Raw genomic sequence first — 21,292 nt, 5'->3', positions numbered from 1 at the left:
ATGTTACATTTTTTTAACGTACAAACGTAAGACACCTATGGGATTATTTTTTTCCTGCACTCATCTTAACACAGAAACTTAAACTGAAACTGATCCTGCTTTATCCTGCTAATATAGTGTACATTAAGTGACCAGAAAAATAGAAAACACATGTATGACGTGATATAATGCTAGACAACAACCCTGTGCTAAATACTACTGTGTGAACACAAAAATAAAAGAGGACAGCATCAAGAAAATATAGTACAAACCCACTCACACACACTGGCATACAATGTCTGTGTGTGTTTAAAATAACACATTCACCTCCTCTCTCCTACTCATTAAATGCAACTTCTACACAGAAAGTGAGGCACACACAAGCGCCACATATACCAGCATTACTTCCACAATGTGAAGAAAGAAAACAAAAAATAAAGAGCAGTCTTTCTTACCTGCTTGTGCATCTCAATGTTGAGACCGTAGGACATTTCATAGTACTGTGGAGACAAACAAAAATGACAGAGCTTCCTTAGCATTTTATATACAGCGCACATTAACATTCAGATTTACACAATATCTCCTGTTGAACATCTGTTGCTCAGTGTAGCTGCATATGCTGCTGTTTGTCACCGTGGCTTTAATGAAAGAAAGAAAAGTGAGTGAGAAGATCGGAGAGTGAGTGTGAGTGTGTGTGTGTGTGTGTCTGTATAGTAGAGCAAATTTGTGTGTGTCTGTGTATAGATAATGAGGTATTTATGTCTTAGTGTGAGTTATGTGCGATCACTGTCTCAGCACGTGTCTGTGTGTGCGTCTGTGAGGGGTTTTAACAGTTAGATTGGTGTCTATGCATGGCTGCCAAATGAGCATGACTTTGTGTGTGTGTTTACTGCATTGTGTTTTTTGCCTCTGTGTTCATGTGTGTATGTATATGTGTTTATATGCCTATATATGGTGACCATCAGAATAATGAGCCAAACTCTCTGAATGTTTGCTAAGAATGCTGTGCACTGTGTTTCTGTATGTGAAAGTGTATGTCTATACAATACATAGGACGAATGTATAAACTCGTACCTGGTTCAATCTATTAGGATATTGGAAAAAGGCACACAAAACACAGGACAACACTGGAATGCTAACAAATAGGCCAGACCACATCTGGAGGTGATCTGGCTCGTGTCGTGACCAGACCTGAGCCAAGTAAATGCAATCTGCAAAGTGTGGCCACAATCGTAAGGAAGAAATCCACCCAACAAGTTCAAAAAGTCACTTCGCTCTGCCTCATGTGGCTATCTGCCAAATTCTACAGACAACGCTTTTCCTGGCAAAGGAAAACTAATTACACCCCATAAAGCAGGATTGCTTTGCTTGACCTGGGACAAACCACTTACCACAGCTCCAGTCATCAGATATCACTATCGAGATTAGAGTTGAAACAATTAGTCGATTAATCAATCAGCCCATTTTTAAACAAAACTGACAAGTTCTGAGGTTTCAGTTTCTCAAATGTGAATATTTGTCAACTATTTGTCTGACTGGCATTTTTTTTCACTACTTTCTGACATCAATTAATTGAGAAAATGATTAACAGACTGATCAATTTGAAAATAATCGTTAGCATAATAATGTATTCAGATTACATGTCGCAGCTCTAAAGTGGTTCAGAAACACAACATATCTATGCCAAGCATGTCATGCTCCAGTCTGAATGTGTGTGTTATGCGTCTCTTTGTATTCTCTGTATATGTGACACCAGCACATTAGGCATACCTGTGTGTGTGTGTGCTTGTTAAATGCCTTATGCTACCACCTCTGCATGTGTGCTCTTGCTAAATGTGTTGCTCGCTCTCTCTCCTCTGTGTGTGTGTGTGTGTGTGTGTGTGTGTGTGTCAGTAATGTGCTGTAATGCTGTTGGTGGCGAGTGGCAAACAGACACTGAGGATCCGTCATGCTGACAAAGGCAGCCTCTGCCGCCGGATGAGCAACGCTCTGACTGATGAGAGCGAGACACGACTCTCTCTTCCCCTCTGTATTCTCTTGCTCATTTTCACTCTATCGCTCTCTTCTCTCTTTCCATTTATTCCCCACGTTATTCAGTCCCTCCCTCTCACTCCTATCTCTATCGTTCAGAGGCTGTCAGTCTGTTTTTTCTCTCTGCCCTCCTTCTCTCTGGTTATTCCCTTCCTTCTTTTTCCTGCTGTCAGATGTTCTTTCACTCCCCATTTCAGTTCATCTTTCTATTTCCTGTCTCCTTTTACTCACTTGCTATCTTTGTCTGTCTCTATCCATCTATGTACCTTTCTATCAAAATTCAAAATCCACTTTTTTGGCATGAACATTAGTAGATGCATAACTGCAAGATCACATTGTACAACGTTTACACTATGATAATTCAGAATTAAAAAGCAGAATTTATGGTTTCCACATCGCTACACTATGCACACCACACTACATACAAAATACAGCATCAGACTTTGAAGGAGCTGAATATAGTTTCATGTGTTGTTTCACTGGTCGTCCCTCAGGCTGCGACGTGCTCCAACATATTTTGCTGCTTCAGTGCGAATACAGTTTATTTCATTTTATAATCAAGTGTTCTTCTATCAGTTCCTTTAAATCAACTATACTGAGCCATGCACCAGCTTCACACCCAATTACGATTCCAATGAGCTCCATGCATTGAATTATACATTTTTGGCTGGGGTGCAACAGCGTGGACAGCCCTATAATTGTGAATGTCGCTGACTGACGTACAGAGTGATCATAATTCCACCATTGGCTAGCTGAATGTCATGTGACTGAGCTGAAGTTTTCCTCATTGGCCATTGCTTTTTCAAAATGAATTGGCACAAACAGTTTCTATTAGGGGGACCTTTTACAGCCGGCCAACATAGTGCATTTGAAGTGCTTGGTTCGCTGAGACCACCGCTTTTAATGTGTTGCTGTTTGTAAACACAAATCGCCTCAGGTTTGCTTCGCCTTTTGCCATTGTATTTTAGCCCTGCCATAGACAGATCACATGCCATTACACTGGGATGCTTGAAAAACATTTATATATACATTATATATATATATATATATATATGCAAAAACACAAAAGGAATGTTTTTCTGTTGGTCCTCTTTAACAGAGTTTGGTTTGTTTAAAAAGGAGTACACGTGAAAACCCTAATATTCTGTCACTTTTAACTTTCTCTGTGAGTGATCATAAGACAATTAAATGTAGCCCAAAATCAAAACACTGCAGTTGTCTTTATATGTGTTTGGTGATTCTCGGACGATGTTTTAATGTGCCATGTTTCAGTCACTGTTTCATACTTGTTCCGTTGTCTGACAACAGAAAAAGAAAAACATGTAAATGAGAAGTGCTTTATTGCAAATTTGGCTGTATTAAAATACTGTGCATGTCAGCACAGAGAGTTGGAGAGAAGCAAAAATGGCTGACATGAGGCAGAATGCAAATAGCCTACGACATGGTACAGCTATATACTAGGCTTTGACCTAGTCTTGTATTAATTTTTATTTTTGGAAAAAGATTATTACTCAGTATCATTGGATGCCTTGAGTCTGGTACTGCAATTGGTATCAGTGCATCCATACCATGCCCTTCCTGCCCCAGACCTTTAGTGGCTGTGTGAATTATTACTGTTTGTTTGTCAGGAGCAATGACGTAGAGTGAAATTTTTATGGTATTGTAGAAGGAGGTTGCGGTGGATGGATTGATTACTAAATAGTGAGAATGGGAGAATGTAATTAAGGTTACCTGGTCTTTCCCCAACTGGTCTTTTTTTTTTTTACTAAACCTAACATACAATGCAACAGCAGACAAATACGTACAACAAATACATTTTGTAATATAAAAAAGTAATCTTGTCAATAGACGCTTCAACCTTATTTGGTCGGTAACAAACAACGCATTTTGTAATTTACTTTATACAGACTACAGTATAGGAGGAAGTGCTCCTCTGTCTCTGACATGACAAGGTACCTACCTATCTATCTGTCTATCTATCTATCTATCTATCAGTGCTTTACTATGTGTTGTTTCTCCGTTTTCACCTTCTTGATCTCTCTCTTCTTTGTCACCTCCTTCCTTTTTTTGTATTCTCTCTTACACTCTCCTGTCAAACACCTTTTCTGTCTTTCTTGCCAATTATCTTATCTTTCTTTCACTTTTTTTAACCTTCTTTCACTCTCTCCTCTCCTTATTACTCTCCCTCTTTTATCTTCCCCCCTTGTTCTATCTATCTGCTGTATCATTTCCATCTCTGTCCTTTACTCTCTCATTCCTTCTCCTCTTAGTCATTTCTATCAATCATCTTTCTCCTTCTTCTCTCTCTATTTCATGCTCTCTCTCCCTCTATTGTCATTTTCTACTTGGCTCGCCTGATTTGTACATTTGTTCTCTCTCGTCCTTGTCAAGTGGTATATCTATATTTTCCCCTTTTTTCCCCTTTTCAAGCTCATGTCCGCCTTGTACTTTGCTCATTTCTATCTATTCCTGACACATACACACACGCAGACACACATACGTATGTATACAAAATAGGTTTTCATGCACACAAAAACATACGCAATCTTGGAATCTCTTTCACGTGTAAAACTGCACACATACTTCACACAAGTATGCACACACCAGAAAACACATACACATTTATTAAAGCACTCACTCACAAACATACTTGAGCTAGCTCTTTGTGTTTCCATGTCTACCTCTCCTCCAGTCCTCTCAACATGAAAGACATGTGACATCTCTTTGTTCTCCCTCTTTCTCTCCCTCCATCTCTCATGAGCATCTCTCTTCACCCTTCCATCATTACACCTCTCCTCAGCCCTCCCCATCTTTTTAACTCAATTCCTGTCTGTCTCTCCTTATTAATTCTCCCTCCATCTCTCCCATCAGCCTCTCCACCTCTCTGTCATTACTCTCCCTTTCTCTTTTTCACTCACTCCTCTTTCATTCCCTCCTCTCTAACATCCTCTTTTCATTTAGTACCTCACTTTTGCCCACTACACTGACAGCTGAGTGCCAAAACCAGGGCCCTAGCATTTGAATCCAACCTTGCAAGAACATAGCTCACTTCAGCAGCTCTCCACTCCGAACTAAAATGAAACGGCTGACTGTACATAACCAGCGCGACATTATGGACAGGAATGTAATAAAGGTATGATGGGAACGCTTCTCAGTAAAGCCAGAGGGAAAGAAAGTAGGTATGGGTTAGCAACAGCAAAAGCTAAGGAGCCTTGCCACTGTGCATTTCTGGGATTCAGTGGACAGTGGAAAGGTGCTCAGTTCACTTCTGTCAAGTTTTATTGAAACTGTTTAATTAAAAATGTCATTCAGGGACATATTTCTTCAGCTATGCATCTCTCAGGTTTAAGAAATGGTGGAATGTTAACAAGTCATCCAACATAAACAACCATACAAGTCACTTGTCCCTAACCTCGGATAGGAGCCATTGGAAAGTACCAGTGGCATGCGTACAGGACTTTCGTTGTCATGGTAACAATAATAAACATGCAGTAAAGGTCATGAATAAAATGAACAACAGTGACCATCAGTTTCACGCGGTAAACAAACAGTCTTGTGTGTCAAAGTCCTGTATTTTGTCGACCCATCCATCAACCCCAATCTCCAAATGCAGAATATAAACACAAATTAACAAATGGGTTATAACACGCTATAAAGTGCAGATGTAAGTTTTATTAATGTATTTGTCCACAAGTATATCCCCAGTAGACACACAGAGACTATTGTCTAAACAGATAATGACAATGTAGTCGATTGTAATAATATACAATATTTCTTCATAAGAAGTTATAATTGGTGATGAATACTGTACCCTAATAACCACTTAAAAATTCCCATTTTCTGCTACATGACAGTGTGTTATAACCCATTTATTTATATAGTCTATATAGTGCTTATAAAGTGCTAAAATATGATTCGCTGCTCAAGATTGAACAACCCAACAGTATTGAAGTAGCTAAATTTGGCTTCACCTCCACGAATAAAATTCTGAATGCAAAAAATTTAAATCCAAAAACCCTATTCAATATGATTAAAATAATCATAACAATGCATAACGAGTACTTTTACTTTGGATATTTTAAGCTTTAAGTACATTTTATTTGACAATACGAAGTTATCCTCCTAGGAGCAGGAAGTTATTTACTGCATTATGTGCAAATGCCCCTCATTGTACTGATGCTAGAGAACTGCAACACTAGCGCTGATAACAGTATTAGACTGTAATAGTTTATTGGTCCCTGCAGGATAATTTCTTATATGCTGACTTCCATGCATTAAAGTGTCACTTTCAGGACAGCTCTAAACAATTTAGAAGATTTTTAATTTACCAGGACTTAAACCTGAGTCATTCAGACAAGACGGCAACTGTCAGGCAGAAAGCAGCATTACATTATCAGGATTTGAATCACCAACATATAACAACTGACCAAGAGCTACAAGCTACTGAGTAAGTTGCAACATCACTCAGTTACAGTGCTAGAAAAGTTGCTCCAGCTAGACATTTGCTCTTTTACTATACAACCAATTCAGATTAGACTAGTTTCCTTTTGAAGAGGCAGAAAAAGAGAAGACTAAGTGAGTGAAATGTAGTAACAGTTGTCCTGTGGGTGTAGGCGAGACAGCAGTTAAGTGACTATTGTACTATTTTTGCAGTCTGTACAGCACTCTAGTGACAACGCTCTATGGGAGTCTGGTCTGGACTGTATTGTAGTTACAACTGTGCTTTGTAGTCTGTGAATGTCTAATGATGTGTGTGTGTGTGTGTGTGTGTGTGTGTGTGTGTGTGTGTGTGTGTGTATTATGTATATTATAAAGCTGTATTACAAAATAAGGAAGCAAGGACATAAAAGATAATGACAAATTAATTTATTCCTATTATTGTTGTATATGTCCTTTTTTCCATATAGCCTACTAATGTCAGTAGCAGCATATTTCTATAAAATAATAGGTAATACCCACACAGGGCTGGGTGATAATTCAATATTATTGTTTACTGAATTTCTCTGTATAGAAAACATTCTATCAAAAGTCTCAGATTAAGACGTAATTTTGCAAATTCTGTAAATATAGAATATGTTATATTCTGTAATATATCAGATTGGACAGAAATTCCTGTTATCATTTGAGTGCTTCTCCTTCTTCCACAACAAAGACACATATGAAAAGGTGTCTGCCAGCTTCAGCACACAGCAAAACCTAAAGTGTTTGTGTGCTTTTCAAAACTTTGACAAGACTTACTGTATATGTGCCAGTCTGTTTGCAAGAAAAGCGTTTGCTGTATGTAATGGAGGGAAATGAAATCTCTGGAGCTTTAAATTGTTTCAATTTCCAGTCCAGCTACAATATATATAAAAAACAAGAATCGCATGCACACACATTGTGAGTCTACATCTCACTCACTGCCTTTTTTTGACTGCTTTTGGCTCATCATGCCAGTTTAACAGGCGGGTTACTTTAGATAAATGAGGATGCAGTGTAGTTCTTGTTTATCTGATCGCACTGTAACGTTCCACTCATCTGAACATACCCCATATCTAATGTGTATCTGCCACTAATAACATACACGTCATCATCAGGGCAAGACAGACAAAAAGCATTCCTGCATCTCTCTCAACGAGCTGCTCTCTCCCTCTCTCTGTCTCTTTCTGTTACTTTCTTCCTTCACTCTCGTGTTTTCCTCCTCCTTTCCACTCTTCCATTCTTCGGGGAGTGTTTGCTCTTTCGTTCCCCCCTCGCTCCCTCCACCCGCCTAGTGTTGAGAGAGTGTCAGACGACGGTGCCAGACTCTCTCTCTCTCTATCTCTCTCTATCTCCTCCATGCATTCTGCGAAGAACGCTGGCAGACTTTAAAATGAGCTTTAGGAAGTGGGTCTAATCCAAGGTGATTTATCTAAATGGGACATTCATGTGTGTGTGTGTGTGTGTGTGTGTGCAACTCTGCGCTCAGGCATGTGTGGCTTCATAGCATGTTTATAGCTCATTCATATGTGTGTGCGCTGCTTACGTGTGTACGGTGCTTGTGTTTACTCCTGTATGTTTTATTTGTGTGTGTGTGTGTGTGTTTGTGTGTGTGTGTGTGTGTGTGTAAAAACCTTATCCAAAGCACTGTTCATCGGTGTCTCTTGGGTGAGCTTGTCTCTTTCATCTGCCCGCCCACACACACAGACACTTACACACACACACACGTACCGCCGATGTTAAAACATTTATTAGCACGCTGTGCTAACCCACATTAGCGGTTAGGTTAGCAGGCTCTGACTTCTCCATTGTGTCCTGTCAGCGGGTGACGACTAAATCAGTCACGGCAGACATTCAGCCTCACTGCAGCTTCTCTTGCAGCCAGTTTCATCACAAGGAGAGCCAGAACAACTGGATACTACCGACCTTGAATTTGAAGGGGTTTATATCTATAAACACATGTGTACAGTATGTATCATGGGGGAGCCCCCAGTCCATCTTTATGAATACTTCTGTCCTGTTTGTTTCTCCTGATCCAGACAGTTCAGACAGGTTTAAGACTCTTAAAAGAGACTCAATCCTTCCCTACATCTGGCCCCGCTTAAATCCCCTGGCCAACTCCCACTATCGGATGGCAGAGCAACGTTTAGCTTAGTGAGGAGCAATCCCTCTTCAGATTCTGCCCTCTTCCTTCCTGCCCTCTTACATCAGTTTTATTTCTCCATCTCTTTCTCCCATTCTTGGCATTTTTCCTTCATCTCCTCTGTCTAGTCATCCCCTCCTATATCTCCTTTGCTCTATCATTCTCATATACCAAAATGAGCCCTTTTGTGTCTTTGCTGTTTCTTCTGCCTTTCTTTTCTCCTTCTCTTTGTAAGTGTCCTTGTTCTGTTTTTTTTTTTTTACTTTTTTCCTTGTCTCTCTGCCAATGCCCTTGTGCCCTCTCTCTCTCTCATATTTCTTTCATCTCTGTTTCGCTCACACTCTTTTTCTCTCCATCTCAGTGTCCCCATCTCTCTCTCCACTTCCCTTATTACTTCTATTCTTTCTCTTCATTTTTTTTTCTCTCTCTCTTTTTCCCTTCTCCCCCCCCTCCCTTATTTCTCAAGGAGTCTGTGACTGTAATGTTGCTGAAGAGAACACAGTGTGTCAGCCTGAATCAGACAGATGAGCTGGGAGTGGAGTAAGAGGCTGAGAGCACTGCATTAATCCACACACACATACACACACACTTCATCTCTGCCGGAGGGGATGTACCGAACGGACGAAGCACACAGATATATGTACACACACACGTACGTACACACACACACACACACACACACACACACGCACACGCACACACACACACACTCACGATGTTCCAACAAATGACTGCATGGCAGGCATGAGACAAAACAGTGGAGCCTTGATACAATCCTGATACAAACTTCTAAATACAATATTCACATAAAATGAAACTAACACTATTGATAACGTTTTTAAGATATAAATTATATAATAAAATGAAACCACTGTATTTAGGTCTTTTTAAAAGTAAAGTAAGTGATCGAAGCAGCAACAACTGATCAAGACAATCATGACGCAACAGCAGAAAGTCAATTAGTCGCTGATGGTCATCTTAGATTAGTTTTTAACTAAAGTTAACTGTCCTTGCATATTTATGTATCAGTTTCGCACAGTGAACAGGTTGGTAAAGACCTGCAGGTCATTACTGCAAACTGTGCAGACATCAAATATCCAATATACACAATAAGGGTAAGCAAGCCTCATTGCTCAGTGCTGTCTCTGTTGAATCAGCACCCTTAATCTTCCAGTCGAAAACGCTCCCACACGTAATTTCTCAGATGCTAGTAATCATCAACTGACTGCTTGATAACTTATGTTGTAAATTTTGAAAATGTTCATATCGTAACAGATCCAATATTTTTTTTTTCCCCTCCAAGTTTTAACAGTAGCTCAAATTTTGAATTCAAATTGACGGCCCTGTTGTCTACCCTCTCGCCACACAAAATGGAAAATATGGTCATATAATGTGCAATTTAATATCCCGTGTTTCATCTCACTATTATTTTGTATGCAACAATATTTTGTGTCTTGCCAACATCATGGCCATTCATTCCCACTAGACCCCTGCAGTGGCTCTGTACCTCACTTAAACACACACACACACATACACAGTCATACACGTGCACACCATCACAGTGATGGAGAGGCCACCTAATGTGATTCCCGACTGTGAGCTGTCACCCTCCAGTAGACATGTCTTTTTTATACTTTATATTAAAAGGGGCTGGGCAGTCCACTCCCCCGTAAGAGTCTTGTCTTGTGTTTGACAGAAGGAATGTGAGAAGGACTGCAGAACAGTCAAGACACTGGGAAAAAAGGGTTTCTGAAAGCATTAAACCCTGAAAACAAAAAAAAAAAAAAAGAAGTCCACTATATATAAGTGGTGAGGAAAGAGGCAAGAGAAAGGAGAGATTGACACAAAGGTCTGTTTTGATTAAAATGGTGACTTTGGGGGTTTTATGATGCAAGACAACTATTTTATCTCCCTTTCTTTCACATTCCAGTGAGCTTGCTGCCTGCTTGTGTATCTGCTCTTTGCAAGACTCAACCTCAAGCCAGCAGGGGTGAACACAGCTCTCCAGGCGGGAGTCTTACTTGCACTTTGTGTAAGCATGTGACCGACACGTCTATGCCCCCTGATTAGCCAGGGCTACAATGCAACCTTATTTAAAAACACACAGTGGAATTCCAGGATGGAGGAGAGCAGTGAAATCTGAGAGCCATGAATTATAAATACAACAGCCAGAGAAAAGCAAGACGCCCACAGACACTCTCAATGTGTGTGACTTGATGTTTGTGTGTGTTTGCAGCTACCACTAAAGTTACACATTGCCAGTGTCTCTCTGCACAAAGAAATGAGCCAGTCTAGTACAGCAGCCAACATAAAACATATACTCCATCCAAAAAGCTAAAGAGAGTGGGTCTGCCAAACACACTATATCCAAACCTGGCTCTGCCGTTTCACTGCAGCAACACTCCAGACAGGAGCAATTTGAGAGGGTTATGGCATCATTTCTGCAAGCGTGAAACGTGTAAAATGTACCCATTGCCAGCTATACAATTTAAGTAGTAAATGTGAGGAAAAACAAACTTCCCGACTTTGCAAAGTTTCATGCCATAAGGAGATGCTAGCAGCAGAGTTAAAGCTAATGCCTTCTGTTCTGAGTACAGCTCTTCAGCATCAATACAGTATCACAGTCATTGGCTCACTTTAACCTTTTGCTTTTTGTTTTGTTAGTGTCACATCCTCTTAAATAGTTAAATGTAATCTTGACATTTTCAGTCTTACTATTAGTCAATTTCAGCACTATTACCGCCATTTAGTGGTTAGCATCACCCACTAATATGACAAAATGTGATAACTCTCTCTTTCCACCAGGACAGTGCCATTGCAGAGCCTTTTGAGAAGTGGCCCGCATTTCGACAGGTTTTAGAACTAAACGTTACGTAGTTCACACTCCATACCAGCTGGTGGCGGTAATGCAGCAATTCGTTGTTTGCCAACTGCCAATAAACCTCAAAAGCAGAAGTTAGGGGTAAGAAATCATGGCTGAGAGAATTCAACTGCTTTGCTTGTTTTTTATGAATTTACTTTCAAAGACATTACATCTTGAATCACTGCTGCTGCGTTTGCTCATGTTTTCTCAAAATGGCAGAGAAATTCTTGCTGTGGCCCCTCCCTTTGCCACTGTAAGTCGTTCCAACTTTTGGACAGGTACCTTTGTGGGGCTGTCCCAGAGTCAGCACCAGACTTTTTCCTGTGGAAATACATGGGACCAGTTCTAGATTAGGCACCAGCAGCACGTTGGAGGAAAAGGGCTGATCAAAAACTGGTTATTTCAGAGACGTAGAGATAGAACTGAATAAAGGAATAAAAATTGCAATCAATTAAATAAAACTGGTTTTCACACTGCATTCCTTAAACCACATGTAGTGTTGTAGGCAAGTTATTCTAAGAATGGCCAATGATCACACAACGACAACCTCAGTATCTACAGAAACTAAAACTTTCTGTAAAAAACAGTCAGAAATGAAGATAGTGCCAAATGCAACAAGTCTTCAAAATGACCTTCATAAGGGTTTTCTGATCTGATGCCCCTTTGTCAGTTCCTTCCAAAACCGTTGAAAAATCACCTGCAAAAATGTATCCGACAGTGCTATAGTTAAGATTTGTTTAGATTACGGCACAAATATGGCTTCGTCAAAATTTGGGAAAGATTTCGGTTTGGGTTAAATATTGGGAAAAGAAACCAATGATGACTGTCATTAGGAATGAGAGGCCTCCCATATCAATACTCAACATTTTGATGACACCAAAAAACTCTGACTTGCTCCCTATGAAGACTTTGTGACTGTATAACAACTTTACACTACTTCCTCCTTAGCCTCCAATGGCTGCTAGAAGTCATTGTCAGTTTAACATAAAAATGTTTCAGGCGCATGCTCAAACGACTGATGAAGCTGTTTATCCTAGGAAAACTGTCTCTCCAAATAATCACTAAAGATCACGTTGTGAAAACAGATGAAACACGTTTGCTTAATTGTCATGTCTTCTTGGGTGTTTAAGTGTTAAAAGTTCACATAAAATTCCACATGCATCAGCCCTGTATAACCCTGCATAACCATCTCCTTACTTTCCAACCCCTCACCCTAGTATTTAAAGAGCTTAAAACTGATGAATAGTAAAGGAAGAAGCAGTGCAGCGTGGTGAGCAGAGCCCCAGCCTGTGGAAACAGGCCTCAGTATGGATGACAGCCCTAACGAGCTAAATATAGCCTTCTGGGTTATCTCCTCTGTGGGCGCAGCGAGTCCGTTGTTGCTTCACATTATTTACGTGTCTGTGCGTGCACCCTCTCTCTTTTTCTCTCTATCTCTCTTTTTTTCATTTCACGCCCCCCCACACAAACACATCACTATCTCTTTCTCTTGCACTCTGTGTTGCATTCTCCTTTTTCCTCTCCCTCTCTCTCTATCGCTCTCTCCTTCTCTCTCTCTCTCTCCCTCCATTTCAGCCCTTCACAGCATCTTTTTTTTTCCCAACCTCCATCTCTCCTCTCTGCAATTCTGTCCCCTGGTACCTCTTTCTCATTCCTTTTCAGCATTTCTCTCTCTCTCTCTCTCTTTCCCTCTGTATCTCTCTCCTGCCTCTATCACTCTCCCTCTCCTCTTTTATTCTCTTTATCTCTGCCTCCCTTTGTATCCTTCCCTCCCTCTTTCCCTCAGCAGCTCCCTGTTTTTTTTTTTTTTTTTTTTTTGACATACTCTGAGCCTTTTTTCCTCTCAAGCTATCTTTCCCTTTGAGCCTCTCTTTCACTCCCCTCCCTCTCATTTTCTCTCCCTCCCTCCCTCCCATTTCTGAACTATGCCTATGAAGTAGCATAGCACTGTGTTAGGCATGCACTACGCCACAGTGAGCCCCAGTTCAAATAATATAGCCTGGAGTGCTAACCGTCTGCCATGCTAACCTATATGGGTATGTCATCTGCATGTGACCTCCTGCCATAGGGAACTGTTAAAGCCTAATCCTGAACTTCAGCATATAGGAGAAGATACTCGTGTGCCCCCCCCTCCTTAGTTTACCAAAAGGCACAGTGGTCACAAAGGCCATGACATTTAATATGCACAAAGTTCGATCAAATGTCATCTATTGCCCCTGTCTATGAAAAGACACAGCACTGCATCGATGCTGGCACGCCACCCTTCCTTTTGTATCAGCTTGGGTGGTGAGGATTTGCAGTGGAGAAGGTGGATGTTTGTCTGGGCTATTTGCTCCACACAGTAATTCTGTGAAACCACAGCTAAAATGGGGAGTGCCTGAGATTAGGGGAGTGGGTGTTTTTCAGAAGTCTGTGGTTTTCAGAGGTTTTTCTTTGTGTGTGTTCTGCACTGTACCATATTTATATGCACATGTATCTTCTTGTATTTTTTTGTCTGCCACTTTGAGAAGCATTTTTGAGTTTCAGGGAGGATCTTTTTATGAAATAAGGTCAGCTTGACAAGTCCTTCTGTTGAGGATCAGTTAAGGGTTTGTGTTTGGGTAGTTTACCTCAACATTTTTTTGGTTGTGCAACTGCAAAATGTGTGTTGTGCAGTTGTTGCTGTGCATAAATATTAACTTAAAATGTTCTACTTTTGTGATACAAACAACTTAAATGTTTCGCTGAGACACATTTAATGTAGTGTAACAGTAGCATAAGCAGAGAAGATCCTACAAGTCAACAAACTGACTCAGTAATGTCAGTTACATTCACAAAGCAATGCCAATCTAAGGTTTGTTAGCTGATGTTAGCCACCATAGCTAAGCTGCTGGTTACACCAGATTAAGTAAGGTTTTAGCAGCAAAACCCTAAAGTGTAAATTGAACAAAGATTGGTTTTGTTGCTTATATATTCACTTTTTCATTTCTAAGAGAATTCTTTATTTTTTCTTTTAAATGTTGTTTAAAAGGCTGTAACTAACGTAAGTCATAAGAATAACTACTACTACGTTAGACAGTGTTATTATTATATCATTAGTACTAAAAAAAAATATATATATATATATATACCTTTTAAAAAGTAGTGATGTGCAATATCCAACAGGTCATGAAATGTTTCATTACATCCTATTTGGAGAAATAGTTGTGGGACATTTTGACAGGTTTTATTTGGCACTTATACATTATCAGTTATAACAAGAATTAGAATTGGGTCTGAGGAATAAAGATCTTTAATGGAAGGTCCTAATAAGGATAAAGGACAGTGGATGTGCGTGTGTGTCTCTCTGTGTGTGTGTGTGTGTGTGTGTGTGTGTGTGTGTGTGTGTGTGCATGTGCGTGTGTGTCTGTGTGTGTGTGTGTGTGTGTGTGTGTGTGTGTGTAAGTGTAAGTATAGATGAATGAATGTGTATATGCTGTATCTCCTGAGTGTTTGTGTTTGTGTGTGTGGTTTCTTTTTATCCGTTTATCTCCTGCTTGTCTGCCTGTGTGCTTCTATATCCATTTGTCTGTCTGCCAGTTAACCTGTCTGTCTGCTCACTTTTCCTTCACAATCCATTTGTCAGTCTATCTGCCTGTCTGGTTCTTTCTCTTTCTGTCTATCTATCTGTGTGTCTATCTAGCTTACGGCCCTGATCCTGCCTGCTCTCCCAGGTTTATGAAATGTGAGCAGCTTAGCAGATGGTGCATATCGTATTCTGGTCGGCTCTGTGTGGGTTTTGTACCACAGACGAAGGCTTACAATACATGTGAGCCTTTAGTCGCACAGACACAACGACACAGAGGGAGCTCAGGCTGTTAGCGCACGAGAGAAAACACAGAGAGGAAGAAGAGACAGAGAAACCGACTGAATGAGATAGAGGGTCTAAGGGAGGAAAAATACAGGGATGGCTTTGGAAGAACAAAAAGTGCAAATCCAAGAGAGGTATGAGGGAGCAAGAAATAGTCCATGAGAGAAAAAGGTTTGCGCAACTGTGTTCCATTATTACAGGTATTCATGATTATGTACCTCTGCGAATCATGAATATCCTAATATATCATAATGAATATGATTTAAATGTGTCAACTTTCTGTGAGTTTTGAAAATGTGCAATGTGTTTACTGCATTTGCATTATCTTTATTATAAACATATCAATGCAAATGAATTGAGAAAATAAATGAAAACAGAAGGGACGGAGAGAGAGAGAGAGAAAAACAGAGAAATCGCAAGAGAAAGAATGAGAAGAAAACAGTGAGAAGAACGAAGTAGTGGAGAGACAAACAGATTTTACTCCTGAGTGACACGAACACTAAATAACATCAACCCAGCTGTTCAAAAGCACAGTTACAACTCTGCTGATTGTAATTCCTACGTAAGAACCCATCAGACTCTTTTCAGAGTTTGAGTGGCCCAGTCAGTCTAACGAATCACAGTACAGCTCCGGTAAAGGTCTGATTGTACTCACCATGATGTAGTGCCTCTGCATCTCAGTCTTCTCACTGGCCAGCTTCTCACACTCCAGCTTCAGGCTGCACAAGGACGAAAAAGGACGGACACACACACGCACACACACAGATTAAATGGTTTATTTGCATCCCGTGAAATAAATTAGAATTCCCACAGGACTTAGATATTTTAGAGGTCAAACACAGTTTAAGACTATGTATGGATTCCAAAAAGTTATTTCTAGCCATATGGTGAGGCTACTTATTACTGCTGAAAGTGACACTGAAAAATATCCCCTTCATGGCAGCAGCAACCAGCAGGGTGTGTCTTGTTCCGTACTACAATTCATCACATCTACTGTACATGTGTGTGGGAGGGTGTCTGATTGTGTACGTCATGTGTACATCAGTATGTATAGAGCTCTGCTACCGTGCCAAAGAGGTTCTGGCAAAGCACTGAATTCCAGGTGTCATTTCAGCCTTTTCATTGGGTTGTGCTTTGGTCTCTGGTCAGGTTCAGGTTTGGTTATTTTCAAATGTACTTTCAAATGTATTACATTAGTCAATAATTGATGAAATAGAGCACAACCTTTGCAAATGCAAGCTTCTCAAAATCCTCCAGTTCAGGGTATTAAGGGAATGCTTCACTGAGTGTGCATTATTAACATGTATCTGTTCTGGACTGTTTAAAACTGTCAAGTTGAGGTGGGAAACTGAGTAACTGAGATTAGCAGACACTTTATCAGGGCAATATTCAGAAAAGGTAAAGCTAAGTCAGATAGTTTTTATTATGATGAAAAGCTATGGTGTTGTGCTGGTAGTTGGCTGCAATTTGCATGGTTGTACTCGTCTTAATCACAAAAGCATTGATAATGAACATGAAAAGATATCTGTTGCTGTCTGCATCTTTGTCTGCATCAGTGTGTGTTACTGAGATCTATCAGTCCAATGCCTAGCAGTAAAGTAGTGTTGCTGTATCACAGCAGGCTGTGCAGCATGCCCACTGAAGTGTGAGCAAGAGGCTGGTTGTTTTAACCTATGATGGTTTATCTCTCTTAGCCAAGGTCACCTCCGGTCAGCCATATGTTAATGTGTCCATCAGTGACCTCCACTGCATTATATCCTGTTTGATATGTTGGAAACTATAAACTCAATTATCTACAATTTCAGCTACACTGTAACAAAATGTAATGGCAAGAGCAATTAGCAGAAATAATGGAAATTTAAAAATATATGTGTATATTTTGTAATATTTCTTGTTTAATTGTATTTATTATCATAGGGTAAACTGGAAATCTCTGTACTAAAAGAGACACTGAATGGAAAAGGGCACTTGATGTATACTGATAATGAACATGTGGGTAAAAGCTATGATCCTATATTGATTTCACTAATTACTGTAAATGTATATCTATCACAAAAGAAGGTGATTCATAAATTTATGCAAAGAGAAGTGTGTAAAACTCTGATACAGAATTATGAATGAAAGCCTGCAACTCTATCAGTCTCCAATACCTTTCACATTCAGTGTTGTAAAGGACAGCATTTGTATGCTGTCATATTATCTTTATTGGTTCATATATTCAAGAATTCAACACCCACTTCTACTGAACTAAATTACAATGTGTTGTTTCTACAATTATCACATTTAGAGTGGAGACTATACTGTACTTGATAAGAAAGAATTTAACAACTGTTTGTTGACCACTTTATGAGGTGACTAGAGTTAAAATACAATGTGGACGTCATTGTGTGTATGCATGCATGTTTGTGCATGTGCCACACGTGTAATGTAATATTGTGTGTGTACCTGTGATACTGAGCCTGGAGGAACTGGAATTCCTCCTTGATACGGTCCAGAGTTTCCAGGACTGTGAACTTGAAAGACTGGCCGGGCTGCAAGGGGACCTACACAGGAAAAGGGAGAGAGAGAAGGAGAGAAAGAAAGGATGAAAACGGACACTGAGGTGCACATGCATGTGTATGGGCCTGTTCAAACTAAGATGTATGCATTATGTCTACATCACGTGTGTAGATGCATGTTCACCTGCGTGTGTGTGTGCGCGCGCGTGTGTGTGTATATACAGTAGTGAATGTGTCTGTGTCAGAGAGCAAGGTAAGGGGAGAAAAAAGCCAAGATGAAAGTGAGAGGGAAGGTCACTTCCCCTTCCCACACATCATAAAGCCTTGTCCTCTCTCTCTCTCTGTTCTCCTCCTCTAATGACTCTGCCTCCGTCCCTCCACTGCCCCCATCCTTTCTTCCTCTTCTCTGCCTCTCCCTCGCTTCCACATTAGCATCCTCTCCACTCTGCCAGGTTGTTAATGTATTCCAGCCTACAAAGAGCTGAGAAGGGAGGAAACGTCAAATGAATAACTTATAGGGAATCACGGCACTGTCTCTCACCTGCTAAAAGCTAAAGAAGACCCAACAAAACAAGTACCTCCCAGGGGCCCAACCACCCCCCCCAGCCTTCCATGTCTGTCTAAAGCGCATTCGACAGCCGCCCTCCTCCTCCATAATCTTCATGAAGTTTGAGAAACAAGGGCACTGTGGATGTTTTTTGATGCTGTAGCTGTTTATGTTTGGGATTGGGGCTGGAGTAAGCAGAAATGGTTGTGTTTTCTTTTTTGTAGATTCACACAGGAAATTTTTATGCAAGAGGACACCGTCTTTTTTTTTTGCATTCTTCTTCTCCCTTTTGCTCTATATTTGGATTGGCTAATAATCCCTGCACTGTGGGATTCCTGCTGTTAGCCTGAGGAGGATGCAGACTGCCAGGTGTCTCTGCCACTTCTTTACAGCCACTTCTTATCACCTGTCAGTGAGCAGTCTCACCAAGAGCGCATTGAGGTTCACTATCCTGCTTGGATCCCACTCCCCCCTGCACAACTGCCCTGACGCCGAGTTGCTAGCACAGAGACAAGGACAACTCATTGACTTCCACCCTGCAAATACTGCCCTCTGTGTTGATGAAGTATCTGGTCAAGCCCTGAGCATCACAGATGCCTGCAGTGGTGGGCAAGTACCCAGTCACCCCTTTTTTTTCCAACCATCTTTTTTTCCCTCCATCAACAAGCAGACAAAACTGAGCTATTTCAACGCTGTTCAAGTTTACTGATATCATAGTAAAAGGATTTTTGGCTCAAAATTAAGTGTGCTTTGACTATGATTTGGCACTGACAAACAGCAAAGATGCAAACCTCAGCATTGATATGAGCTAAGATAAAATTCCTCAAATAAGGGAAGAGATGTTTTAGTTGGAAAATGGATGTACTTAAGTTTCCTTGCCACTGATGACTGCAGACCCTCAATCCTGCACGTTAAGGTTTTTTTTTTGTAATTTAACTACCAGAGGCAGCTATAAATTCATTTATCCATCCCTTTGTTCATCAGTCCACATATCCATCCATCTATTTATTCATCCATCCAAACTCAAGTGCAGTCACTACAGTGCAGCTGGGTGGCTATCGGCCCGCAGCTACGGCTAAAAGATTGGCGGTTTCAGTGGCGGGGCTTCATTAGTCTAGACAAGCACAATTCAATTAGATTTCAATTAGTCCGACGGTGGAGGTCAGAGACGCGGTGGGTTCCCCAGTAATTAATCCGCGGAGCCGAGTTGAGCTGAGCTAAACTGAGCTGAGGCAGTCATAGCTGGGACATCTAGATGGCTGGATGGGCACAACACACACAATCCCTCTGGGTGTGTGTGTGGAAGGGAGTGGTGGAGGGGGAGGGTGGGATAGATGGGGGGGTGTCTGCCAACAGATCCCCACTGACCTTGATTCACACCACACACACACACTCAGTGGGGGAGGGAAGGCGGGGGATGAGGGAGGGGTGACAGATAGATAGCGATCTGGCACAGGCAGATACACACACACCCACGAAACCATGAGCACATTGAAAAGCACACAAACAAACAAACAAACGCTCACACCGGAACATGCAGATTCACACTCTAAACACACACGCAGAACACACAAACCCACAGTGGGAGTGAGAGTATGGATGGAGGGATGGCTTGACAAATTAAGAAGGCAGAGGAGAGATAGATACTCATCTGACAGACAGAGAGAAGGATGGTCTGAAGGATGGAGGGAGGTATAGACTAGTCTGACATTCTTACAGAGGAATGAAAGAACGAGCAGAGAGACAGATGATGAAAGAGCGGCGTGGCTGCTGACTGAGAGAGATAGCCAACCATTCATCCGCCTGACACAGAGGGGATGGGACGAAGATGAAGAGAGAGAGAGTCATGCTGTCTTTGCTGTAGTCAACACAGCCTAGCTGCTCTACCCTGTGCTCTGTCCATTGGTCTGTGGCAATACTGCTCCCACCATCTGCTATCATGAACACAGACACATACTCATGCGAATGCACACAAACAAAGTGCTGCTGGCAGGTTACATCAGCAGCACTAAGTCATATAACAAAGCCCATATAGTCACAGAGCAGGATTATACAAGAGATCTGCGAGTGACAGCCGTTGGTGTCAACATGGCGACGGCCTCCTCTGTAGTTTGCTGATGACAGAGATTTGAATTTCTTTCTTTCATCTGTTGGACAAAAACTCCAGAATTCCTCTTTTAATTTGGCAGTTTCACCTTTGTGAATGAGCCTCCTGGAGCAATAAAACTTATGAGCAAAAAGGAAATGAAAAATACAAAAAAAACAAAAAAAATTCCCAGCCTGTGCTGAGCTCTGACTGTCAGGATAAAGAGACTAGTATGGAAAGCTGGTGTCAAATTAGTCCACGCTCATTAGTGGTAATAAGAGACCTGGTGTCTTGCTCAAGGACACTTTGGCTGGTAAGAGTAAAACTGAGCCATAAGTTATGAGGGGATAAATGTGCATCCTTCTGCAATGTTTACAAAGATGGAGTCATTGGTAAGTCAGGCTATATGTACATCAGAATAAACATTTGTTGTTGGAGTGTGTGTGTGTGTGTGTGTGTGTGTGTGTGTGTGTGTGTGTGTGTGTGTGTGTGTGTGTGTGTTTGGTCTCTCCTGTATTGTGACAGATGGCGGCCCAGACTGTTAGGGGTCCAATAGCACGTCACGAAGGGCCAAAAACAGCCTACCGCCTCCTGTGTTTTCGTGTGTGTGTGTGTGTTTTCGTGTGTGTGTGTGTGTGTAGTCAGCATAGGGGATCCTGAAACCCAAAACTGATCCGGTTAATCTAGGAGGTGGAGGAGGGGGAGGAAGAGAGGGAAGGGCCACTTGTGCACAAACACACACACACACACACACATATATATACACCATGTGGTACAGCAGTCAATCACAATTTCGAGGAGCTGGCACGGGCAAGCAGAGAATTAGGAAGGATTATATATAGGGGGAGGGAGGGCGGT

At 41.1% G+C, this 21,292-nt stretch overlaps 1 protein-coding gene across 2 annotated transcripts in view; it reads right to left on the bottom strand.

The window, feature by feature from the left end:
• The window catches only part of tle2b (TLE family member 2, transcriptional corepressor b), a 77,954-nt gene that overhangs the window by 49,518 nt on the left and 7,144 nt on the right, over positions 1-21,292 (bottom strand). For both annotated transcript variants that reach the window (XM_023405247.2, XM_023405248.2), the window contains exons 2-4: positions 17,749-17,846; positions 15,959-16,022; positions 435-479 (exon numbers count right to left, since the gene is read on the bottom strand). In XM_023405247.2, the coding sequence (XP_023261015.1) occupies positions 435-479; positions 15,959-16,022; positions 17,749-17,846 (207 nt within the window). The remainder of the gene's footprint in view (positions 1-434; positions 480-15,958; positions 16,023-17,748; positions 17,847-21,292) is intronic.

This window comes from Seriola lalandi, unplaced genomic scaffold (assembly GCF_002814215.2).
Source record: "Seriola lalandi dorsalis isolate HSWRI2012SDOR001 ecotype SW California unplaced genomic scaffold, Sedor1 jcf7180002054267, whole genome shotgun sequence".
NCBI lineage: Eukaryota > Metazoa > Chordata > Actinopteri > Carangiformes > Carangidae > Seriola > Seriola lalandi.
This window is presented reverse-complemented; position numbering and strand designations above follow the sequence as displayed.